The following is a 22,475-nucleotide window of genomic DNA, read 5'->3' on the forward strand; positions in this document are numbered from 1 at the left end:
CGACTCTAATGATGATTTGAAAAAAGTTGCTTGAAAGGCATGAGCTCTGCTTTGTTTTTTTGTGCAGGCTGTACACACTACATCAGTCTCTCATTCACAAGTTGACAAACACTTGATAATGCCTCGAATTTCACGGCGGCATCCCTTTTGTGTGGCCGTAATGCACCCTAAAAAAATCCATGCCTTTTGCAGCCAGTGGCCGTTGTGCCCTTCTCCCTGCACTCCGAATGACCTCTCAATCACATGGCTCTCAATCACATGGCTCTCAATCACATGGCTCTCAATCACATGGCTCTCAATCACATGGCTCTCAATCACATGATCGGGTCTTTCTCAGAGGCTACAAGTGAAGGCAGACACATCGGGGATGCAACTGTGCGCGTCCTTATCCAATTCCGAGGTGCATATTGAAGATATTGGCAGAACTGTCCACAGGCAGTGTTTCTTAAGCTGGGCATCATTCACAGTTGATAATATATAATTCACAAGTGATAGGCTAATATTGTCACCCATCACACTATTCTTGATTTAATCTGGTCTTTACATATACTAAATAATATGTGTGACATTTGTTTTAGAATGGACCATTATCATGCACGTGTCTCGAAACAGGGGCAGCGTGAAAAAATACATGTCATCTATGTACTTAAATAGCAAATGGAGGAAGCTTTTCCCGTGGACCATTTTCATGCCAGCCAGGTGGGCTATACTCCTATTGTAAAGAGTAGCAATGTGCTTAATATTAGGAAAGTTGAGAAATAAATATAGTAGGCCTAGCCTATAGAAAGCTGATGGTATCTTCCTCTTTTTAATAGAGGCCATCACTTTGTTTTCTCATGCAATTGCATAGCCTGTAGAAATGTTGAGCAACATGAGCTCATGGGCTCTCATGAAGTGTTTGATTAGATTTTCGATAACATTTGCATTGATGTCAGAGTGATTTGTGCTGAGAGTGCTGAGTACCAGGCAGTTAGTAAGTTTGGTAGGCTACTGATGACCAGCAGCAGCATCAGAACTTGGAGAAGCCTAATTACCGTGACCTAATGGTCACATGGAATTTGACTCGTGATCGCCGGTGTGCTGGTAATACGGTCACCGCAACAGCCCTAGTCAGCCATCAGAGTGGTAAGCCAGAAGTGAGTTTTTAGACAGCCATCAGAGTGGTAAACCAGAAGTGTTTTTTTAGACAGCCATCAGAGTGGTAAACCAGAAGTGTGTTTTTAGACAGCCATCAGAGTGGTAAACCAGAAGTGTGTTTTTAGACAGCCATCAGAGTGGTAACCAGAAGTGTGTTTTTAGACAGCCATCAGAGTGCTAAACCAGAAGTGTGTTTTTAGACAGCCATCAGAGTGGTAAACCAGAAGTGTGTTTTTAGACAGCCATCAGAGTGCTAAACCAGAAGTGTGTTTTTAGACAGCCATCAGAGTGGTAAACCAGAAGTGTGTTTTTAGACAGCCATCAGAGTGGTAAACCAGAAGTGTGTTTTTAGACAGCCATCAGAGTGGTAAACCAGAAGTGTGTTTTTAGACAGCCATCAGAGTGGTAAACCAGAAGTGTGTGTTTAGACAGCCATCAGAGTGGTAAACCAGAAGTGTGTTTTTAGACAGCCATCAGAGTGGTAAACCAGAAGTGTTTTTTTAGACAGCCATCAGAGTGGTAAACCAGAAGTGTGTTTTTAGACAGCCATCAGAGTGGTAAGCCAGAAGTGTGTTTTTAGACAGCCATCAGAGTGGTAAACCAGAAGTGTGTTTTTAGACAGCCATCAGAGTTGTAAACCAGAAGTGTTTTTTTAGACAGCCATCAGAGTGGTAAACCAGAAGTGTGTGTTTAGACAGCCATCAGAGTGGTAAACCAGAAGTGTGTTTTTAGACAGCCATCAGAGTGGTAAACCAGAAGTGTGTTTTTAGACAGCCATCAGAGTGGTAAACCAGAAGTGTGTTTTTAGACAGCCATCAGAGTGGTAAACCAGAAGTGTGTGTTTAGACAGCCATCAGAGTGGTAAACCAGAAGTGTTTTTTTAGACAGCCATCAGAGTGGTAAACCAGAAGTGTGTTTTTAGACAGCCATCAGAGTGGTAAGCCAGAAGTGTGTTTTTAGACAGCCATCAGAGTGCTAAACCAGAAGTGTGTTTTTAGACAGCCATCAGAGTTGTAAACCAGAAGTGTTTTTTTAGACAGCCATCAGAGTGGTAAACCAGAAATGTTTTTTTAGACAGCCATCAGAGTTGTAAACCAGAAGTGTTTTTTTAGACAGCCATCAGAGTTGTAAACCAGAAGTGTGTTTTTAGACAGCCATCAGAGTGGTAAACCAGAAGTGTTTTTTTAGACAGCCATCAGAGTGGTAAACCAGACAAGTGTCAACAACTGATCTCATGTCTGCCTCTTTGATCTGAGAGCTGCTCTATCCCTCCGACACACTCATCTTTCACCTTGTGCTCTGGAGAATTTACACTCCTCTTTTCATTCCTGTCTTCTTTGTGTGTGTTTGTGTGTGTGTTTGTGTGTGTGTTTTGTGTGTGTGTGTGTGTGTGTGTGTGTGTGTGTGTGTGTGTGTGTGTGTGTGTGTGTGTGTGTGTGTGTGTGTGTGTGTGTGTGTGTGTGTGTGTGTGTGTGTGTGTGTGTGTGTGTGTGTGTGTGTGTGTGTGTGTGTGTGTGTGAGCAGGCTTTCTGAGTTGTAATGTTTCATGGTAGTCTCTGTATGGTTTTCAATGATCACTTATAGTGTGTATTGTTGTAACGGTTGTGGAAGTGTGTGTGTGTGTTCCTGTGTGTGTGTGTGTGTGTGTGTGTGTGTGTGTGTGTGTGTGTGTGTGTGTGTGTGTGTGTGTGTGTGTGTGTGTGTGTGTGTGTGTGTCTGTGTGTGCGTGCGTGCGTGTTAAAAATCCTGATTTAAGTAAATACATTTTGCTGCTTACGTAAGTGTTGCGGTTTTCTCAGCGGCCGTAAAAGTGGTGAATATATTTACATAGTAAGTTATTTCCTCTTTTAAGCTTGCAGCTTTTGAGAAAGCTTTGATGGCATCCCAGTTCCATTTCATTTGGTATATTAAAGGATTTCTACAGAGAATAGACTGCAGGAGATTAGGCTGGCCATTTGGATTGAAACATCAAACCACTTCCTTGTGTTCCACTCGGAAGACCAAGCTAGACCAAGGTTCACTTGGATGGTTGTTTGTGATGTTTAGTGATGATTGAATCTAAACCCTGGTCATATTTAGGTCTCCGTAATGTAGAACGAAAAGCACAAGTGAGAAGAAGTCGAAAATAGTTGCACCAGTCTGATGTCATGCCAATTAAGCATTCTTTTTGAATTGGACACACAGGCACGCGCACGCACACACACGCACGCACACATAAAGAATAAATATTGACAGAAAGATGAAACAAATCCAGGCTAATGCATGTGATGTTACAATAAACACAACACCACCTTGTCTCTGTCCAATCAGCACGCTCTTTACTGCAGCCTGACCAGCCAATCAGCAGTGTCTCATCAGTGCTTTGAAAGTATGCAAACTTGAGGATTTGGGTCACCCTGTTCTTTCTGGGTATGTGTCCTGTTGATAACACAAGTCTCTGCTGGGGAACAAGGGAGTCCTTCTCCTTAAAAGCGAGAAAAAGAAGGAGAGAGATAAAGGAAGATAGACACCACTCTGCCGAGACATGAAAATAGGACAGCTAATTAGAGGACGCTATCTGAATTAAAGAAGAAAGCAGTCTTTGAAGATGCTTGTCTGATATCCTACCTGTTACATTTTTCACCTCATTTGTTTAGGAATTTTTTCCATGTGATTATCTGTGCCATGCCCAAAATAATGGTCCTCTCAAACCAGGACTCTTCAGTGTGTGTGTGTGTGTGTGTGTGTGTGTGTGTGTGTGTGTGCAAGCGTTTGTGAGTCTGTTTGCATGTCAGTCTGTCTCTCTGTGTCAAATCATCTTTATGTAAACATATACACCGTCTATGAACGGTCTCTTTCATGTGGCGTGGTCGCTGCAGATAAAGAATCAGACCAAGTTGTTATGCTGGGCTTTTATCCTACTTATTTATTTATTATGCTGCTGGGCCAATTGATGTGCTGTGGCTTGTAGGGAGATGGAGCTGATTGTAAATCGTCCTTGCTCCTCTAATGTAAGCACTTGGTGCCTGGCCATCGGTGTGTCTCTCTCTCTCTCTCTGTCTCTCTCTGTCTCTCTCTGTCTCTCTCTCTCTCTCTCTCTCTCTCTCTCTCTCTCTCTCTCTCTCTCTCTCTCTCTCTCTCTCTCTCTCTCTCTCTCGATAATTGTTTTCGTTATTACATTCTCTGGCATTGCTGTTCTAATAACTTATTAATGGCAGCCGTTCAGCCTCGGTCGGTGTCGGTGCATTCAGTTTGGACTGGAAGATGACACTGGCCCTCACTGATTTATCAGCATCGGCTGTACAAGGTGAGAATAATTTACTCTGTTTGAGGTGCTAAATTGTGGCAACGGGTGCATGAAATGTGACAGAAAATGACAGGGAGCCCGAGCCAGGAGAGGAGAGGAGAGGAGAGGAGAGGAGAGGAGAGGAGAGGAGAGGAGAGGAGAGGAGAGCTCGGGGCGGGGAGGAAGAAAACAAGCCAGCAGACCTTGGCTTTAATGGACAATGTTTTCAGTGTGTTTTGATGCACCACCGAGGCTCGCGACCTTGAGACAACGACGACGGATGGATAGAAAGGCTGCTATTTTCATCATTTTAATCCATGGGTTTTATTGAGAGATTTGTCAGGTTTGACAACATTTGTTGTCGATTTGACACGGGCTGCTTAATCTTTATTCAGAGTGGCAAAAATGGCTTTCTTGTTGTTGTGGTTGTTTTCTGGAAGGGTCATAAAGTCAATAGTGACAGCAACCTTGGACCTCTACATAGCTTGTTTTATACTACATTGACTTTTGGCTCTATTCAACAGTGATTCAGAGGTCTACAACTCAGGCCCTTGAATAGAAGGACCACGGAGGCCAAATCATTCCTAAATCTGAAGGATTTACTTGAACTAGTCCCACAGAGAAGGCCTCCCCAGTGAAAACACCTATTATAATGGATGCTTTCATCCAGGACCCAGCAGGCAAATAAGGTACCCTTTGTCCTCCTAATGATGAAATCAATCCCTCGTCCTCCACCTCTCTCCCCTGGAGACGCAGCACAGGGCAGCCAACACGCTCCACAACTCAACACCCTCCACACCTTCAACACCCTCCACACCACCACACCTCCGCTCCCTCCAGACCCGCCACACCACTCCCACAACCCACATGTCAGTGACAAATCCCGATGGCAGCCGTCCCTCCAAACACACTAGCCCTGTGAGGAGGAGGTGGGGGGGAAACAAGATGAATGGAGAGGTGCCCAGTAGCTCTGTCAAATCTATCGCTGTGTAAGTGAGGCACAGTCCCCGACCGCCGGGAGATCATTTGTCTTAATCTCTGGGCGGAGAACGTCAGGATGTGGGCTGTGGGCGCCAGGCAGAGAAGAATGGACCTCTTTAGTGTAATCTCTGACACCTGACCGACGGTGCGCTGATACACGGGGACAAGATCTTTGATTCAACCAGGAGATGGAGGGGAGAGAGGATGAGAGAAGGAGAGGAAGGAAGAGAAGAGAGGGAAGGAGGCCTCAGGACAAACAGTCGGTTTAGAGGGGGTGGGGAGGTGGAGGAAGAGGAAGAGGGAAGTGGAGGTAGATGATGAGGGAAAAGGAGGTAGAGGATGAGGGGGTGGGGAGGTGGAGGAAGAGGGAAGAGGGGTTAGAGGTTGAGGTGGTGGGGAGTTAGAGGGAATTGGAGGTGGAGGATGAGGGAAGATGAGGTAGAGGCTGAGGGGGTGGGGAGGTGGAGGAAGAGGAAGAGGGAAGTGGAGGTAGAGGATGAGGGAAAAGGAGGTAGAGGATGAGGGGGTGGGGAGGTGGAGGAAGAGGAAGAGGGAAGTGGAGGTAGAGGATGAGGGAAAAGGAGGTAGAGGATGAGGGGGTGGGGAGGTGGAGGAAGAGGAAGAGGGAAGTGGAGGTAGAAGGGAAGGGAAGAGGAGGTAGAGGCTGAGGGGGTGGGGAGGTGGAGGATGAGGGAAGAGGAGGTAGAGGTTGAGGGGGTGGGGAGGTGGAGGATGAGGGAAGAGGAGGTAGAGGCTGAGGGGGTGGGGAGGTGGAGGATGAGGGAAGAGGAGGTAGAGGCTGAGGGGGTGGGGAGGTGGAGGATGAGGGAAGAGGAGGTAGATGCTGAGGGGGTGGGGAGGTGGAGGATGAGGGAAGGGGAGGTAGAGGCTGAGGAGGATGAGGGAAGAGGAGGTAGAGGCTGAGGGGGTGGGGAGGTGGAGGAAGAGGAAGAGGGAAGTGGAGGTAGAGGATGAGGGAAAAGGAGGTAGAGGATGAGGGGGTGGGGAGGTGGAGGATGAGGGAAGAGGAGGTAGAGGCTGAGGGGGTGGGGAGGTGGAGGAAGAGGAAGAGGGAAGTGGAGGTAGAGGATGAGGGAAAAGGAGGTAGAGGATGAGGGGGTGATGAGGTAGAGGAAGAGGGAAGAGGAGGTAGAGGCTGAGGGGGTGGGGAGGTGGAGGAAGAGGGAAGTGGAGGTAGAGGATGAGGGAAAAGGAGGTAGAGGAAGAGGGAAGAGGAGGTAGAGGATGGGGGGAGGGGAGGAAGATTTGCAGATTATTATTATTATTATTATTTTATTTTTTTACACCTTTATTTAACTAGGCAAGTAAGTTAAGAACACATTCTTATTTACAATGACGGCCTAGGAACGGTGGGTTAGCTGCCTTGTTCAGGGACAAAACGACAGATTTTTACCTTGTCAGCTTGGGGATTCGTTTTTGCAACCTTCCGGTTACTAGTCCAACGCTCTAACCACCTGCCTTACATTGCACTCCATGAGGAGCCTGCGTGGCAGGCTGACTACCTGTTACACGAGGGCAGCAAGAAGCCAAGGTAAGTTGCTAGCTAGCATTAAACTTATCTTATTAAACATAATCACTAGTTAACTACATATGGTTGATGATATTACTAGTTTATCTAGCTTGTCCTGCTTTGCATATAATCGATGCGGTGCCTGTTAATTTCTCATTTAATCACAGCCTACTTCGACAACAGGTGATGATTTAACAAGCGCATTTGTGAAAAAAGCACTGTCGTTGCACCAATGTGTACCTAACCATAAACATCAATGCCTTTCTTAAAATCAATACACAAGTGTCATGACGTTGCCTGCGTGGGTATAGCAAACCCCATCCCCCTCTCCCTGCCTCCCCCTTTGCTCCTTCAACCCATGCTGTGATCACAGAGAGACATTGTAAATTCCTGAGGATCTCCTCATGGCTAAACAGTATTAAGAGAGAGAGTAAACTTTCAGGACAAAGGAATTCTCTTCCACCTCACAGAACTTGAGGTACGAACAGATTTCATGTTCCGGAAAAAGTATTAAAGGCCGGTGGGGAGTCCAGCTATTAACATGTCCATTGGTCACCATGTGAGAAACTCAGGAGAGACTGTGGGACCACATTGCCATACCGCTGTTTATATAATAACCTAAGATATGAGGTTAACATCTGTTTGTTGTATAAAATGAATGAGTGAGTATGATACTGTTTGTATAATTGTGTAATATGATTTTGAACTGTTTAATGAAGGAAAATACAATTGTATTTGTATTTGAACTATTTGGTTGTATTTGAACTAAACCCAAGGACCGCCCCTGAGCCAGTTGGGTCAGAGACCATGGGACCACCCCTCTCTGCTATCTGAATAAAAGCCAACTTTTAAGAAATTACCTTAGACCATGTTTCTCTCAATCACGAGAGGACAAAGGTTTGAGAACAGACTGCTGAATCTTTTAACCATCCCACGTGGTTAAAACTCTTATACGAATCATAACAAGTCTTTGATATTGACTTCTAGTCTGCAGCTAGGAATTCGGTATCATTGAAAGCGAAGAAAGACAACCGCCGAAACAATCATTCTTTAACGAATGTCCATCTGAACAATACACAACCGAGACAGAACTTCACTCCAACCAAAACGAACTTCTCTCCAACGACCAAGGACACACACACTGGACGTAACTATATATATATTGATTGCAATTGTTCCCGAATGAGTGAGCGTTCATGTGTAAGGATTAGCATGTCAATTGTTATAGTTATGGACTCTGTAGTGAATTCTTAGTCGAACGCAACTTTCCCTTTGTCTAACAGCCGCCATGCCGGTTTAGCCCACTAGGGCATATTCCTTCCACCATTTCATGTAACTATTTTAAGTTTGTTTGTTTGTGCATTTCTGTGAATTAATTAGTTAGTAATAAATAAATGATTTAAGACAATTGATGTATGGATGACTCATAGTGAAGACTGGGTTCGTGCAGATCAGCGATTTACGACGTTTGGAATGAGACTGACGAAAGGTAGAATAAATACAAATTGAATTAGAAGACCATTGATCAGATAGGAAAATATCGGAAAGGTTATATTGGGAAATAATAACCTTGTAATCTAATAACTTTCCCTGGTGCCCTCGAATTCATAGTTAATTAGTTACGCTATTACTCAAGTGGTCGCGTAATCCCTAATTATAGGAATCTATGATAAAAACTAGTAAGTCTTCAATTTAACGATAGCAAAGACACGACACAAGTATATATTTTTAAACCTGCATATTTAGTTAATATTGCCTGCTAACATGAATTTCTTATAACTAGGGAAATTGTGTAATTTCTCTTGCGTTCCATGCAAGCAGTCAGGGTATATGGAGCAGTTTGGGCCGCCTGGCTCATTGCGAACTGTGTGAAGTCCATTTATTCCTAACACAGGCCGTAATTAATTTGCCAGAATTGTACATAATTATGACATAACATTGAAGGTTGTACAATGTAACAGCAATATTTAGACTTAGGGATGCCATCCGTTAGATAAAACACGGAACGGTTCCGTATTTCACTGAAAGAATAAACGTTTTGTTTTCGAAATGATAGTTTCCGGATTCGACGATTTTAATGACCAAAGGTTCGTGTTTCTGTGTGTTATTATGTTATAATTAAGTCTATGATTTGATAAAGCAGTCTGATTGAGCGATGGTAGGCACCAGCAGGCTCGTAAGCATTCATTCAAACAGCACTTTCGTGCGTTTTGCCAGCAGCTCTTCGCAATGCTTCAAGCATTGAGCTGTTTATGACTTCAAGCCTATCAACTCTCGAGATTCGGCTGGTGTAACCGATGTGAAATGGCTAGCTAGTTAGCAGGGTGCGCGCTAATAGCGTTTCAAACGTCACTCGCTCTGAGACTTGGAGTAGTTGTTCCCCTTGCTCTGCATGGGTAACGCTGCTTCGATAGTTGCTGCTAGTTGCTGCTTCGATAGTGGCTGTGTTCCTGGTTCGAGCACAGGTAGAGGGACGGAAGCTATACTGTTACTCTGGCAATACTAAAGTGCCTATAAGAACATCCAATAGTCAAAGGTATATGAAATACAAATGGTATAGAGAGAAATAGTCCTATAATTCCTATAATAACCTCAACCTAAAACTTCTTACCTGGGAATATTGAAGACTCATGTTAAAAGGAACCACCAGCTTTCATATGTTCTCATGTTCTGAGCAAGGAACTTAAATGTTAGCTTTTTTACATGGCACATATTGCACTTTTACTTTCTTCTCCAACACTTTGTTTTTGCATTATTTAAACCAAATTGAACATGTTTCATTATTTATTTGAGGCTAAATTGATTTTATTGATGTATTATATTAAGTTAAAATAAGTGTTCATTCAGTATTGTTGTAATTGTCATTATTACAAATACATTTTAAAAAATCGGCTGATTAATCGGTATCGGCTTTTTTTGGTCCTCCAATAATCGGTACCGGTATCGGCGTTGAAAAATCATAATCGGTCGACCTCTACTTGTGACATCACCCTTTATCATGTCGGCTGTCTAGTGGACGGCTTGTGACATCACCCTTTATCATGTCGGCTGTCTAGTGGACGGCTTGTGACATCACCCTTTATCATGTTGGCTGTCTAGTGGACGGCTTGTGACATCACCCTTTATCATGTTGGCTGTCTAGTGGACGGCTTGTGACATCACTCTTTATCATGTTGGCTGTCTAGTGGACGGCTTGTGATATCACCCTTTATCATGTCGGCTGTCTAGTGGATGGCTTGTGACATCACCCTTTATCATGTTGGCTGTCTAGTGGACGGCTTGTGACATCACCCTTTATCATGTTGGCTGTCTAGTGGACGGCTTGTGACATCACTCTTTATCATGTCGGCTGTCTAGTGGACGGCTTGTGACATCACCCTTTATCATGTCGGCTGTCTAGTGGACGGCTTGTGACATCACTCTTTATCATGTTGGCTGTCTAGTGGACGGCTTGTGACATCACCCTTTATCATGTTGGCTGTCTAGTGGACGGCTTGTGACATCACTCTTCATCATGTTGGCTGTCTGGTGGATGGCTTGTGACATCACCCTTTATCATGTAGGCTGTCTGGTGGATGGCTTGTGACACCACACTTTATCATGTTGACTGTCTGGTGGATGGCTTGTGTCATGACGTGGCCCTCTTTGGATATAGCAAGCACCAACTCTCTCTCTCTCACCACCTCTCTCTTCCCCCTACACCCAGGCTCTGTTATCTCAGGTCGTAAATTCCTGGAGGAGACTCTCTCCCTCATGCAGTATAGAGAGAGGGTTCGCAGTAGAACAAAGGAACTTCTTCTACATTACAGAACTTGAGAACTGAACAATATCCATGTTTTTGAGAATGTGTAACCGGTCGGTGGAGAATCCAGCTACGACCGGTCCGTTTTGTTTAATGTTTGTGACCTCATTGAGAGACAATACAGCCACATTACCATAACTCTGTTTATACAAGAGTCTCCGTTATGAGATTTGCATCTAATTATTGTATAAAATGAATGAGTAAAGATTAAACTATTTGTGAAATTATGTAATGTGATTTTAAACTGTTTAATGAAAGAGAATCCAATTCCCTTTAAAGTTTCACTAAGTCATTGGCCCACCCCCATGAGCACAGACATCGATCTGGCATCATGGGACAGCCTTTTTACTGTGCCGGGAAAAAAACACACCTGGAGAAGCCCACATCAGACCATGTTCCCTCAGCATCGAGGGGGCTAAGGTTTTGAGTAGACCACAAAAACCACAGGATAGGTTGTAATGGTTGCTGAATTCTTAACCATACCATGTGGTTAAACTCGGAGACTATCGATCCGACAGAATAAGAGCACTTCTTCGATACTAATTACTAGTCTGCAGCTAGAAGTTATGTCGACCTGAAATGCGAAGACCGACAACCGCCGAAACATCTATTCTATAAGAACATTTCCTGCCTGTTTGGCCCTGTCCGGGGGTATCATCGGATGGGGCCACAGTGTCTCCTGACCCCTCCTGTCTCAGCCTCCAGTATTTATGCTGCAGTAGTTTATGTGTCGGGGGCTAGAGTCAGTCTGTTATATCTGGAGTACTTCTCCTGTCTTATCCGGTGTCCTGTGTGAATTTAAGTATGCTCTCTCTAATTCTCTCTTTCTCTCTTTCTTTCTCTCTCTCGGAGGACCTGAGCCCTAGGACCATGCCTCAGGACTACCTGGCATGATGACTCCTTGCTGTCCCCAGTCCACCTGGCCGTGCTGCTGCTCCAGTTTCAACTGTTCTGCCTGCGGCTATGGAACCCTGACCTGTTCACCAGACGTGCTACCTGTCCCAGACCTGCTGTTTTCAACTCTCTAGAGACAGCAGGAGCGGTAGCGATACTCTTAAGGATCGGCTATGAAAAGCCAACTGACATTACTCCTGAGGTGCTGACCTGATGCACCCTCTACAACCACTGTGATTATTATTATTTGACCATGCTGGTCATTTATGAACATTTGAACATCTTGGCCATGTTCTGTTATAATCTCCACCTGGCACAGCCAGAAGAGGACTGGCCACCCCTCATAGCCTGGTTCCTCTCTAGGTTTCTTCCTAGGTTTTGGCCTTTCTAGGGAGTTTTTCCTAGCCACCGTGCTTCTACACCTGCATTGCTTGCTGCTTGGGGTTTTAGGCTGGGTTTCTGTACAGCACTTTGAGATATCAGCTGATGTAAGAAGGGCTATTTAAATACATTTGATTTGATTTGGTCTTTCGCGCCCTTCTCAGTCACTTTGTCTACCAAGCCGCCATACCGGTTTAGCCCACTAGGGCACATCCCCTATCATTTCCTTGTAACCATATCTACTTTGTTTGTTTGTTATGCATTTCTGTGATTATTTAGTTAGTTAGTAAATAAATGATTAAGATAATTGATGTATGGATGATTCATAGTGAAGGCTGGATTCATGCAGATAACCAACAACTTACAATGAGACTAACGTGAGGTAAAGAATAATTCATTAATTAGAAGATTCATTGATCAGATATTAAAATATCTGAAGTTATATTAGGAAAATTATAACTTTGAATTCTGAAGATTTTCCTTGGTGCCCCGACTTCCTAGTTAATTACATATTCATGATTAGTTTAATCACGTAATAATAATTACAGATAATTGATTTGATAAAATAAGTCTTCACTTTAATGATGCCAAAGACACGACACTTGTGACATCACCCTTTATCGTGTTGGCTGTCTGGTGGATGGCTTGTGTTGTGGTGTTGAGGGATCAGGCCCTGTCTGGTAGATAGCTTTGTTGTGGTGGTGTTGGGGGATCAGGCCCTGTCTGGTGGATAGCTTGTGTTGTGGTGTTGGGGGATCAGGCCCTGTTTGGTAGATATATTGTATTGTTGTGTTGTGGTGTTGGGGGATCAGGCCCTGTCTGGTAGATAGCTTTGTTGTGGTGTTGGGGGACCAGGCCCTGTCTGGTAGATATCTTGTGTTGTGGTGTTGGGGGATCAGGCACTGTCTGGTAGATATATTGTGTTGTGGTGTTGGGGGACCAGGCCCTGTCTGGTAGATAGCTTTGTTGTGGTGTTGAGGGATCAGGCCCTGTCTGGTAGATATCTTGTGTTGTGGTGTTGGGGGACCAGGCCCTGTTTGGTAGATATATTGTATTGTTGTGTTGTGGTGTTGGGGGATCAGGCCCTGTCTGGTAGATAGCTTTGTTGTGGTGTTGGGGGACCAGGCCCTGTCTGGTAGATATCTTGTGTTGTGGTGTTGGGGGATCAGGCCCTGTCTGGTAGATATATTGTGTTGTGGTGTTGGGGGACCAGGCCCTGTCTGGTAGATAGCTTTGTTGTGGTGTTGAGGGATCAGGCCCTGTCTGGTAGATATATTGTGTTGTGGTGTTGGGGGACCAGGCCCTGTCTGGTAGATAGCTTTGTTGTGGTGTTGAGGGATCAGGCCCTGTCTGGTAGATATCTTGTGTTGTGGTGTTGGGGGATCAGGCCCTGTCTGGTAGATATCTTGTGTTGTGGTGTTGGGGGACCAGGTCCTGTCTGGTAGATAGCTTTGTTGTGGTGTTGGGGGATCAGGCCCTGTCTGGTAGATATCTTGTGTTGTGGTGTTGGGGGACCAGGGCCTGTCTGGTAGATAGCTTTGTTGTGGTGTTGGGGGATCAGGCCCTGTCTGGTAGATATATTGTGTTGTGGTGTTGGGGGATCAGGCCCTGTCTGGTGGATAGCTTTGTTGTGGTGTTGGGGGATCAGGGCCTGTCTGGTAGATATCTTGTTTTGTGGTGTTGGGGGACCAGACCCTGTCTGGTAGATATCTTGTTTTGTGGTGTTGGTTGATCAGGGCCTGTCTGGTAGATATCTTGTGTTGTGGTGTTGGGGGATCAGGCCCTGTCTGGTAGATATCTTGTGTTGTGGTGTTGGGGGACCAGGCCCTGTCTGGTAGATATCTTGTGTTGTGGTGTTGGGGGATCAGGCCCTGTCTGGTAGATATATTGTGTTGTGGTGTTGGGGGACCAGGCCCTGTCTGGTAGATAGCTTTGTTGTGGTGTTGAGGGATCAGGCCCTGTCTGGTAGATATATTGTGTTGTGGTGTTGGGGGACCAGGCCCTGTCTGGTAGATAGCTTTGTTGTGGTGTTGAGGGATCAGGCCCTGTCTGGTAGATATCTTGTGTTGTGGTGTTGGGGGATCAGGCCCTGTCTGGTAGATATCTTGTGTTGTGGTGTTGGGGGACCAGGCCCTGTCTGGTAGATAGCTTTGTTGTGGTGTTGGGGGATCAGGCCCTGTCTGGTAGATATCTTGTGTTGTGGTGTTGGGGGACCAGGGCCTGTCTGGTAGATAGCTTTGTTGTGGTGTTGGGGGATCAGGCCCTGTCTGGTAGATATATTGTGTTGTGGTGTTGGGGGATCAGGCCCTGTCTGGTGGATAGCTTTGTTGTGGTGTTGGGGGATCAGGGCCTGTCTGGTAGATATCTTGTTTTGTGGTGTTGGGGGACCAGACCCTGTTTGGTGGATATCTTGTGTTGTGGTGTTGGGGGATCAGGCCCTGTCTGGTAGATAGCTTGTTTTGTGGTGTTGGGGGACCAGGCCCTGTCTGGTAGATAGCTTTGTTGTGGTGTTGGGGGATCAGGCCCTGTCTGGTAGATATATTGTGTTGTGGTGTTGGGGGATCAGGCCCTGTCTGGTAGATATCTTGTTTTGTGGTGTTGGTTGATCAGGCCCTGTCTGGTAGATATCTTGTGTTGTGGTGTTGGGGGACCAGGCCCTGTCTGGTAGATATCTTGTTTTGTGGTGTTGGGGGATCAGGCCCTGTCTGGTGGATATCTTTGTTGTGGTGTTGGGGGATCAGGCCCTGTCTGGTAGATATATTGTGTTGTGGTGTTGAGGGATCAGGCCCTGTCTGGTAGATATCTTGTGTTGTGGTGTTGGGGGATCAGGCCCTGTCTGGTAGATAGCTTGTTTTGTGGTGTTGGGGGACCAGGCCCTGTCTGGTAGATATCTTGTGTTGTGGTGTTGGGGGATCAGGCCCTGTCTGGTAGATATCTTGTGTTGTGGTGTTGGGGGATCAGGCCCTGTCTGGTAGATAGCTTGTTTTGTGGTGTTGGGGGACCAGGCCCTGTCTGGTAGATATATTGTGTTGTGGTGTTGAGGGATCAGGCCCTGTCTGGTAGATAGCTTTGTTGTGGTGTTGGGGGATCAGGCCCTGTCTGGTAGATATATTGTGTTGTGGTGTTGGGGGATCAGGCCCTGTCTGGTAGATAGCTTTGTTATGGTGTTGGGGGATCAGGCCCTGTCTGCTAGATATCTTGTGTTGTGGTGTTGGGGGATCAGGCCCTGTCTGGTAGATAGCTTGTTTTGTGGTGTTGGGGGACCAGGCCCTGTCTGGTAGATAGCTTTGTTATGGTGTTGGGGGATCAGGCCCTGTCTGCTAGATATCTTGTGTTGTGGTGTTGGGGGATCAGGCCCTGTCTGGTAGATATCTTGTGTTGTGGTGTTGGGGGATCAGGCCCTGTCTGGTAGATAGCTTGTTTTGTGGTGTTGGGGGACCAGGCCCTGTCTGGTAGATATCTTGTGTTGTGGTGTTGGGGGATCAGGCCCTGTCTGGTAGATATCTTGTGTTGTGGTGTTGGGGGATCAGGCCCTGTCTGGTAGATAGCTTGTTTTGTGGTGTTGGGGGACCAGGCCCTGTCTGGTAGATAGCTTGTTTTGTGGTGTTGGGGGACCAGGCCCTGTCTGGTAGATAGCTTTGTTATGGTGTTGGGGGATCAGGCCCTGTCTGCTAGATATCTTGTGTTGTGGTGTTGGGGGATCAGGCCCTGTCTGGTAGATAGCTTGTTTTGTGGTGTTGGTTGATCAGACCCTGTCTGGTAGATATCTTGTTTTGTGGTGTTGGTGGGATCAGGCCCTGTCTGGTAGATATCTTGTTTTGTGGTGTTGGGGGATCAGGCACTGTCTGGTAGATATATTGTGTTGTGGTGTTGGGGGACCAGGCCCTGTCTGGTAGATATATTGTATTGTTGTGTTGTGGTGTTGGGGGATCAGGCCCTGTCTGGTAGATAGCTTTGTTGTGGTGTTGGGGGACCAGGCCCTGTCTGGTAGATATCTTGTGTTGTGGTGTTGGGGGATCAGGCACTGTCTGGTAGATATATTGTGTTGTGGTGTTGGGGGACCAGGCCCTGTCTGGTAGATAGCTTTGTTGTGGTGTTGAGGGATCAGGCCCTGTCTGGTAGATATCTTGTGTTGTGGTGTTGGGGGACCAGGCCCTGTTTGGTAGATATATTGTATTGTTGTGTTGTGGTGTTGGGGGATCAGGCCCTGTCTGGTAGATAGCTTTGTTGTGGTGTTGGGGGACCAGGCCCTGTCTGGTAGATATCTTGTGTTGTGGTGTTGGGGGATCAGGCCCTGTCTGGTAGATATATTGTGTTGTGGTGTTGGGGGACCAGGCCCTGTCTGGTAGATAGCTTTGTTGTGGTGTTGAGGGATCAGGCCCTGTCTGGTAGATATATTGTGTTGTGGTGTTGGGGGACCAGGCCCTGTCTGGTAGATAGCTTTGTTGTGGTGTTGAGGGATCAGGCCCTGTCTGGTAGATATCTTGTGTTGTGGTGTTGGGGGATCAGGCCCTGTCTGGTAGATATCTTGTGTTGTGGTGTTGGGGGACCAGGCCCTGTCTGGTAGATAGCTTTGTTGTGGTGTTGGGGGATCAGGCCCTGTCTGGTAGATATCTTGTGTTGTGGTGTTGGGGGACCAGGGCCTGTCTGGTAGATAGCTTTGTTGTGGTGTTGGGGGATCAGGCCCTGTCTGGTAGATATATTGTGTTGTGGTGTTGGGGGATCAGGCCCTGTCTGGTGGATAGCTTTGTTGTGGTGTTGGGGGATCAGGGCCTGTCTGGTAGATATCTTGTTTTGTGGTGTTGGGGGACCAGACCCTGTCTGGTAGATATCTTGTTTTGTGGTGTTGGTTGATCAGGGCCTGTCTGGTAGATATCTTGTGTTGTGGTGTTGGGGGATCAGGCCCTGTCTGGTAGATATATTGTGTTGTGGTGTTGGGGGACCAGGCCCTGTCTGGTAGATATCTTGTGTTGTGGTGTTGGGGGATCAGGCCCTGTCTGGTAGATATATTGTGTTGTGGTGTTGGGGGACCAGGCCCTGTCTGGTAGATAGCTTTGTTGTGGTGTTGGGGGATCAGGCCCTGTCTGGTAGATATATTGTGTTGTGGTGTTGGGGGACCAGGCCCTGTCTGGTAGATAGCTTTGTTGTGGTGTTGAGGGATCAGGCCCTGTCTGGTAGATATCTTGTGTTGTGGTGTTGGGGGATCAGGCCCTGTCTGGTAGATATCTTGTGTTGTGGTGTTGGGGGACCAGGCCCTGTCTGGTAGATAGCTTTGTTGTGGTGTTGGGGGATCAGGCCCTGTCTGGTAGATATCTTGTGTTGTGGTGTTGGGGGACCAGGGCCTGTCTGGTAGATAGCTTTGTTGTGGTGTTGGGGGATCAGGCCCTGTCTGGTAGATATATTGTGTTGTGGTGTTGGGGGATCAGGCCCTGTCTGGTGGATAGCTTTGTTGTGGTGTTGGGGGATCAGGGCCTGTCTGGTAGATATCTTGTTTTGTGGTGTTGGGGGACCAGACCCTGTTTGGTGGATATCTTGTGTTGTGGTGTTGGGGGATCAGGCCCTGTCTGGTAGATAGCTTGTTTTGTGGTGTTGGGGGACCAGGCCCTGTCTGGTAGATAGCTTTGTTGTGGTGTTGGGGGATCAGGCCCTGTCTGGTAGATATATTGTGTTGTGGTGTTGGGGGATCAGGCCCTGTCTGGTAGATATCTTGTGTTGTGGTGTTGGTTGATCAGGCCCTGTCTGGTAGATATCTTGTGTTGTGGTGTTGGGGGACCAGGCCCTGTCTGGTAGATATCTTGTTTTGTGGTGTTGGGGGATCAGGCCCTGTCTGGTGGATATCTTTGTTGTGGTGTTGGGGGATCAGGCCCTGTCTGGTAGATATATTGTGTTGTGGTGTTGAGGGATCAGGCCCTGTCTGGTAGATATCTTGTGTTGTGGTGTTGGGGGATCAGGCCCTGTCTGGTAGATAGCTTGTTTTGTGGTGTTGGGGGACCAGGCCCTGTCTGGTAGATATCTTGTGTTGTGGTGTTGGGGGATCAGGCCCTGTCTGGTAGATATCTTGTGTTGTGGTGTTGGGGGATCAGGCCCTGTCTGGTAGATAGCTTGTTTTGTGGTGTTGGGGGACCAGGCCCTGTCTGGTAGATATATTGTGTTGTGGTGTTGAGGGATCAGGCCCTGTCTGGTAGATAGCTTTGTTGTGGTGTTGGGGGATCAGGCCCTGTCTGGTAGATATATTGTGTTGTGGTGTTGGGGGATCAGGCCCTGTCTGGTAGATAGCTTTGTTATGGTGTTGGGGGATCAGGCCCTGTCTGCTAGATATCTTGTGTTGTGGTGTTGGGGGATCAGGCCCTGTCTGGTAGATAGCTTGTTTTGTGGTGTTGGGGGATCAGGCCCTGTCTGGTAGATAGCTTTGTTATGGTGTTGGGGGATCAGGCCCTGTCTGCTAGATATCTTGTGTTGTGGTGTTGGGGGATCAGGCCCTGTCTGGTAGATATCTTGTGTTGTGGTGTTGGGGGATCAGGCCCTGTCTGGTAGATAGCTTGTTTTGTGGTGTTGGGGGACCAGGCCCTGTCTGGTAGATATCTTGTGTTGTGGTGTTGGGGGATCAGGCCCTGTCTGGTAGATATCTTGTGTTGTGGTGTTGGGGGATCAGGCCCTGTCTGGTAGATAGCTTGTGTTGTGGTGTTGGGGGACCAGGCCCTGTCTGGTAGATAGCTTGTTTTGTGGTGTTGGGGGACCAGGCCCTGTCTGGTAGATAGCTTTGTTATGGTGTTGGGGGATCAGGCCCTGTCTGCTAGATATCTTGTGTTGTGGTGTTGGGGGATCAGGCCCTGTCTGGTAGATAGCTTGTTTTGTGGTGTTGGTTGATCAGACCCTGTCTGGTAGATATCTTGTTTTGTGGTGTTGGTGGGATCAGGCCCTGTCTGGTAGATATCTTGTTTTGTGGTGTTGGGGGATCAGGCCCTGTCTGGTAGATATCTTGTTTTGTGGTGTTGGTTGATCAGGCCCTGTCTGGTAGATAGCTTTGTTGTGGTGTTGGGGGATCAGGCCCTGTCTGGTAGATAGCTTTGTTGTGGTGTTGGGGGATCAGGGCCTGTCTGGTAGATATCTTGTGTTGTGGTGTTGGGGGATCAGGCCCTGTCTGGTAGATAGCTTGTTTTGTGGTGTTGGTTGATCAGGCCCTGTCTGGTAGATATCTTGTTTTGTGGTGTTGGTTGATCAGGCCCTGTCTGGTAGATATCTTGTTTTGTGGTGTTGGTTGATCAGGCCCTGTCTGGTAGATATCTTGTTTTGTGGTGTTGGGGGATCAGGCCCTGTCTGGTAGATAGCTTTGTTGTGGTGTTGGGGGATCAGGGCCTGTCTGGTAGATATCTTGTGTTGTGGTGTTGGGGGATCAGGCCCTGTCTGGTAGATAGCTTGTTTTGTGGTGTTGGTTGATCAGGCCCTGTCTGGTAGATATCTTGTTTTGTGGTGTTGGTTGATCAGGCCCTGTCTGGTAGATATCTTTGTTGTGGTGTTGGGGACCAGGCCTTGTCTGGTGGATATCTTGTGTTGTGGTGTTGTGAGATTGGGCCGTGCTCTGGAATGAGGCTAATGCTGTCACCATGGTGATGGATGGAGATGCATTGAGTCCAGGCCCTGCTCTGGTAGACGTTAGTCAGCCAATGGGCTCTGGCCATCAAGATTTGAAAGGATGCAACGTGTCTAGAAAAACAGACAGATGAACCCTGCTGCTTCTCGGAATTGGCAACAAGATAACAGCTGTCTATCTTTCGGTCTCCAGCCCTGAAAACACATTTCAATGTTTGACGTTGATGTGACATTAAGCGGGTATCTAAAAAATGAGACAGACAGAATAACCTTTAGATAATTATGGTTTTAAGTGAAAACTCAGCTTTCTTTGGCAATATCTTCTCCAAACCAACTCTCGTTACACTGCTGTTGTGTGTGTGTCTGTGTGTCCTACCTCTCTTTGTGAGCTGGATGTTGGCCTGCCTTCTGCCGTTGCCATTCTCCACGAAGCAGGAGTAGTTCCCCAGATCAGCCTCTTCCACCGAGTCAATGGTCAGGGTGATAGACACCTCCTGCTCTCCCAGGTGCTCCCGGATAAGCCTGCAGAGAAGAAAATAGAAGAGGAGAAGAGAATAGAAGAGGAGAGAAGCAGAGAGGAGAGGAGAACATAGAGAAGAGGGGAGGAAAAGAAAGAAGGGGCGAAGAGAGAAGAGAGGAGAGGAGAAGAGAGAAGAGAGGAGATGAGAGGAGAAGAGAGAAGGGAGAAGAGAGGAGAGAACAGAGAAGAGAAAGTCTCTGTGAGGATTCTGTCTGTGATTGATTGACAATTACCAAGCATTATCCCCCTCACTGTGACTTGATTACCCAGGAGGGCTGGCTTGGGGGCAGATTAGCGAGGATGCTAATTTCACTGGAGATGAGACTTGACATGAATTGGCCTTGATACAGATTGTGGACAGAATAGCAGTAAAAGCATCACCACAAGTGATGGTACACTTTACAAACCATGGATGACCGTAATACCACAAAGACAGCATACATTAAAAACTTGAAGTGGTCAGTCATCATTTCTACAGACTTTACGGTAATTTCATTGAAAGTCAACACCATGTTTTCAGCTCGCACAGTGTTGTAAGATAACTAGCTAAATAATGAGGTTGAAAAAAATAGCTTTTTATAGCGGCATGCTGCTATGGAAACGGAGGAACGGCAGAGAAAAACAATATGAGTTCAAAAGTAAATGAATCTCTTCTGCTAGGCACACACAGAGCAGACGGAACAAATGGAAAAATAATGATCTCTATTCTTTAGCGTTTAGTGATATCGGCCGCCATTCTGTCTCTTTTATGAGACTGAGCCTAATAATGCAAAAAGACAACTGTACGAATGTCACTTGCTGTTGTTCTCCTCTCCCTTGGGGACACTTGAATGTGGTTCAGAACAATCAATCACATTTCTCCTCTTCAGCATGTCGGGGAAGGATGGGGGAAGTACATCAGGTCAATTACAGAGTGCAGTACAGATGGTGGAAGTGGAAGGCAGACTGACATGGGGAATCTAGTAATTACAGAGTGCAGTACAGATGGTGGAAGTGGAAGGCAGACTGACATGGAGAATCTAGTAATTACAGAGTGCAGTACAGATGGTGGAAGTGGAAGGCAGACTGACATGGAGAATCTAGTAATTACAGAGTGCAGTACAGATGGTGGAAGTGGAAGGCAGACTGACATGGGGAATCTAGTAATTACAGAGTGCAGTACAGATGGTGGAAGTGGAAGGCAGACTGACATGGAGAATCTAGTAATTACAGAGTGCAGTACAGATGGTGGAAGTGGAAGGCAGACTGACATGGGGAATCTAGTAATTACAGAGTGCAGTACAGATGGTGGAAGTGGAAGGCAGACTGAATGGGGAATCTAGTAATTACAGAGTGCAGTACAGATGGTGGAAGTGGGAGGCAGACTGACATGGAGAATCTAGTAATTACAGGGTGCAGTACAGATGGTGGAAGTGGAAGGCAGACTGACATGGGGAATCTAGTAATTACAGAGTGCAGTACAGATGGTGGAAGTGGAAGGCAGACTGACATGGAGAATCTAGTAATTACAGAGTGCAGTACAGATGGTGGAAGAGGAAGGCAGACTGACATGGAGAATCTAGTAATTACAGAGTGCAGTACAGATGGTGGAAGTGGAAGGCAGACTGACATGGGGAATCTAGTAATTACAGAGTGCAGTACAGATGGTGGAAGTGGAAGGCAGACTGACATGGAGAATCTAGTAATTACAGAGTGCAGTACAGATGGTGGAAGTGGAAGGCAGACTGACATGGAGAATCTAGTAATTACAGAGTGCAGTACAGATGGTGGAAGTGGAAGGCAGACTGAAATGGAGAATCTAGTAATTACAGAGTGCAGTACAGATGGTGGAAGTGGAAGGCAGACTGACATGGAGAATCTAGTAATTACAGAGTGCAGTACAGATGGTGGAAGTGGAAGGCAGACTGACATGGGGAATCTAGTAATTACAGAGTGCAGTACAGATGGTGGAAGTGGAAGGCAGACTGACATGGAGAATCTAGTAATTACAGAGTGCAGTACAGATGGTGGAAGTGGAAGGCAGACTGACATGGAGAATCTAGTAATTACAGGTGTGGTAATGCTCTTAGCCTTTCAACACCCAACTGCTTCTAACTGAGGCTCCATGAAGGAGATAAGGTGGCAAAACCTGTTGGAGAAGGAGAGGAGGAGGTTGAGGGGGGGTGGGGGGGTGGAAGGGGGGGGTGAGGAGGGGGAGGAGGTTGGTGGGAGGGAGGGGGGGTGGAGATGAGGTGGAGGAGGGGAGAGGAGGAGGTGGGAGGAGGAGATGGCAGGAGGCTTTGAAGGAAGTGGAGAGGAGGTGGGAGTAGGGAGGAGGAGGGCGGGAGCATGTTTGTTGGGGAGACACAGAGAAGGGACAATAATGTCAACAGAC

General features: G+C 46.8%; 1 protein-coding gene across 5 annotated transcripts in view; it reads right to left on the reverse strand.

The window, feature by feature from the left end:
* Positions 1-22,475, reverse strand: part of LOC139532520 (interleukin-1 receptor accessory protein-like 1) — a 377,293-nt gene that overhangs the window by 24,524 nt on the left and 330,294 nt on the right. For all 5 annotated transcript variants that reach the window (XM_071330263.1, XM_071330267.1, XM_071330264.1 and 2 more), the window contains exon 8: positions 19,958-20,103. In XM_071330263.1, coding sequence (XP_071186364.1) covers positions 19,958-20,103 — 146 coding nt within the window. The remainder of the gene's footprint in view (positions 1-19,957; positions 20,104-22,475) is intronic.

Source organism: Salvelinus alpinus, chromosome 10 (assembly GCF_045679555.1).
Source record: "Salvelinus alpinus chromosome 10, SLU_Salpinus.1, whole genome shotgun sequence".
Taxonomy (NCBI): Eukaryota; Metazoa; Chordata; class Actinopteri; order Salmoniformes; family Salmonidae; genus Salvelinus; species Salvelinus alpinus.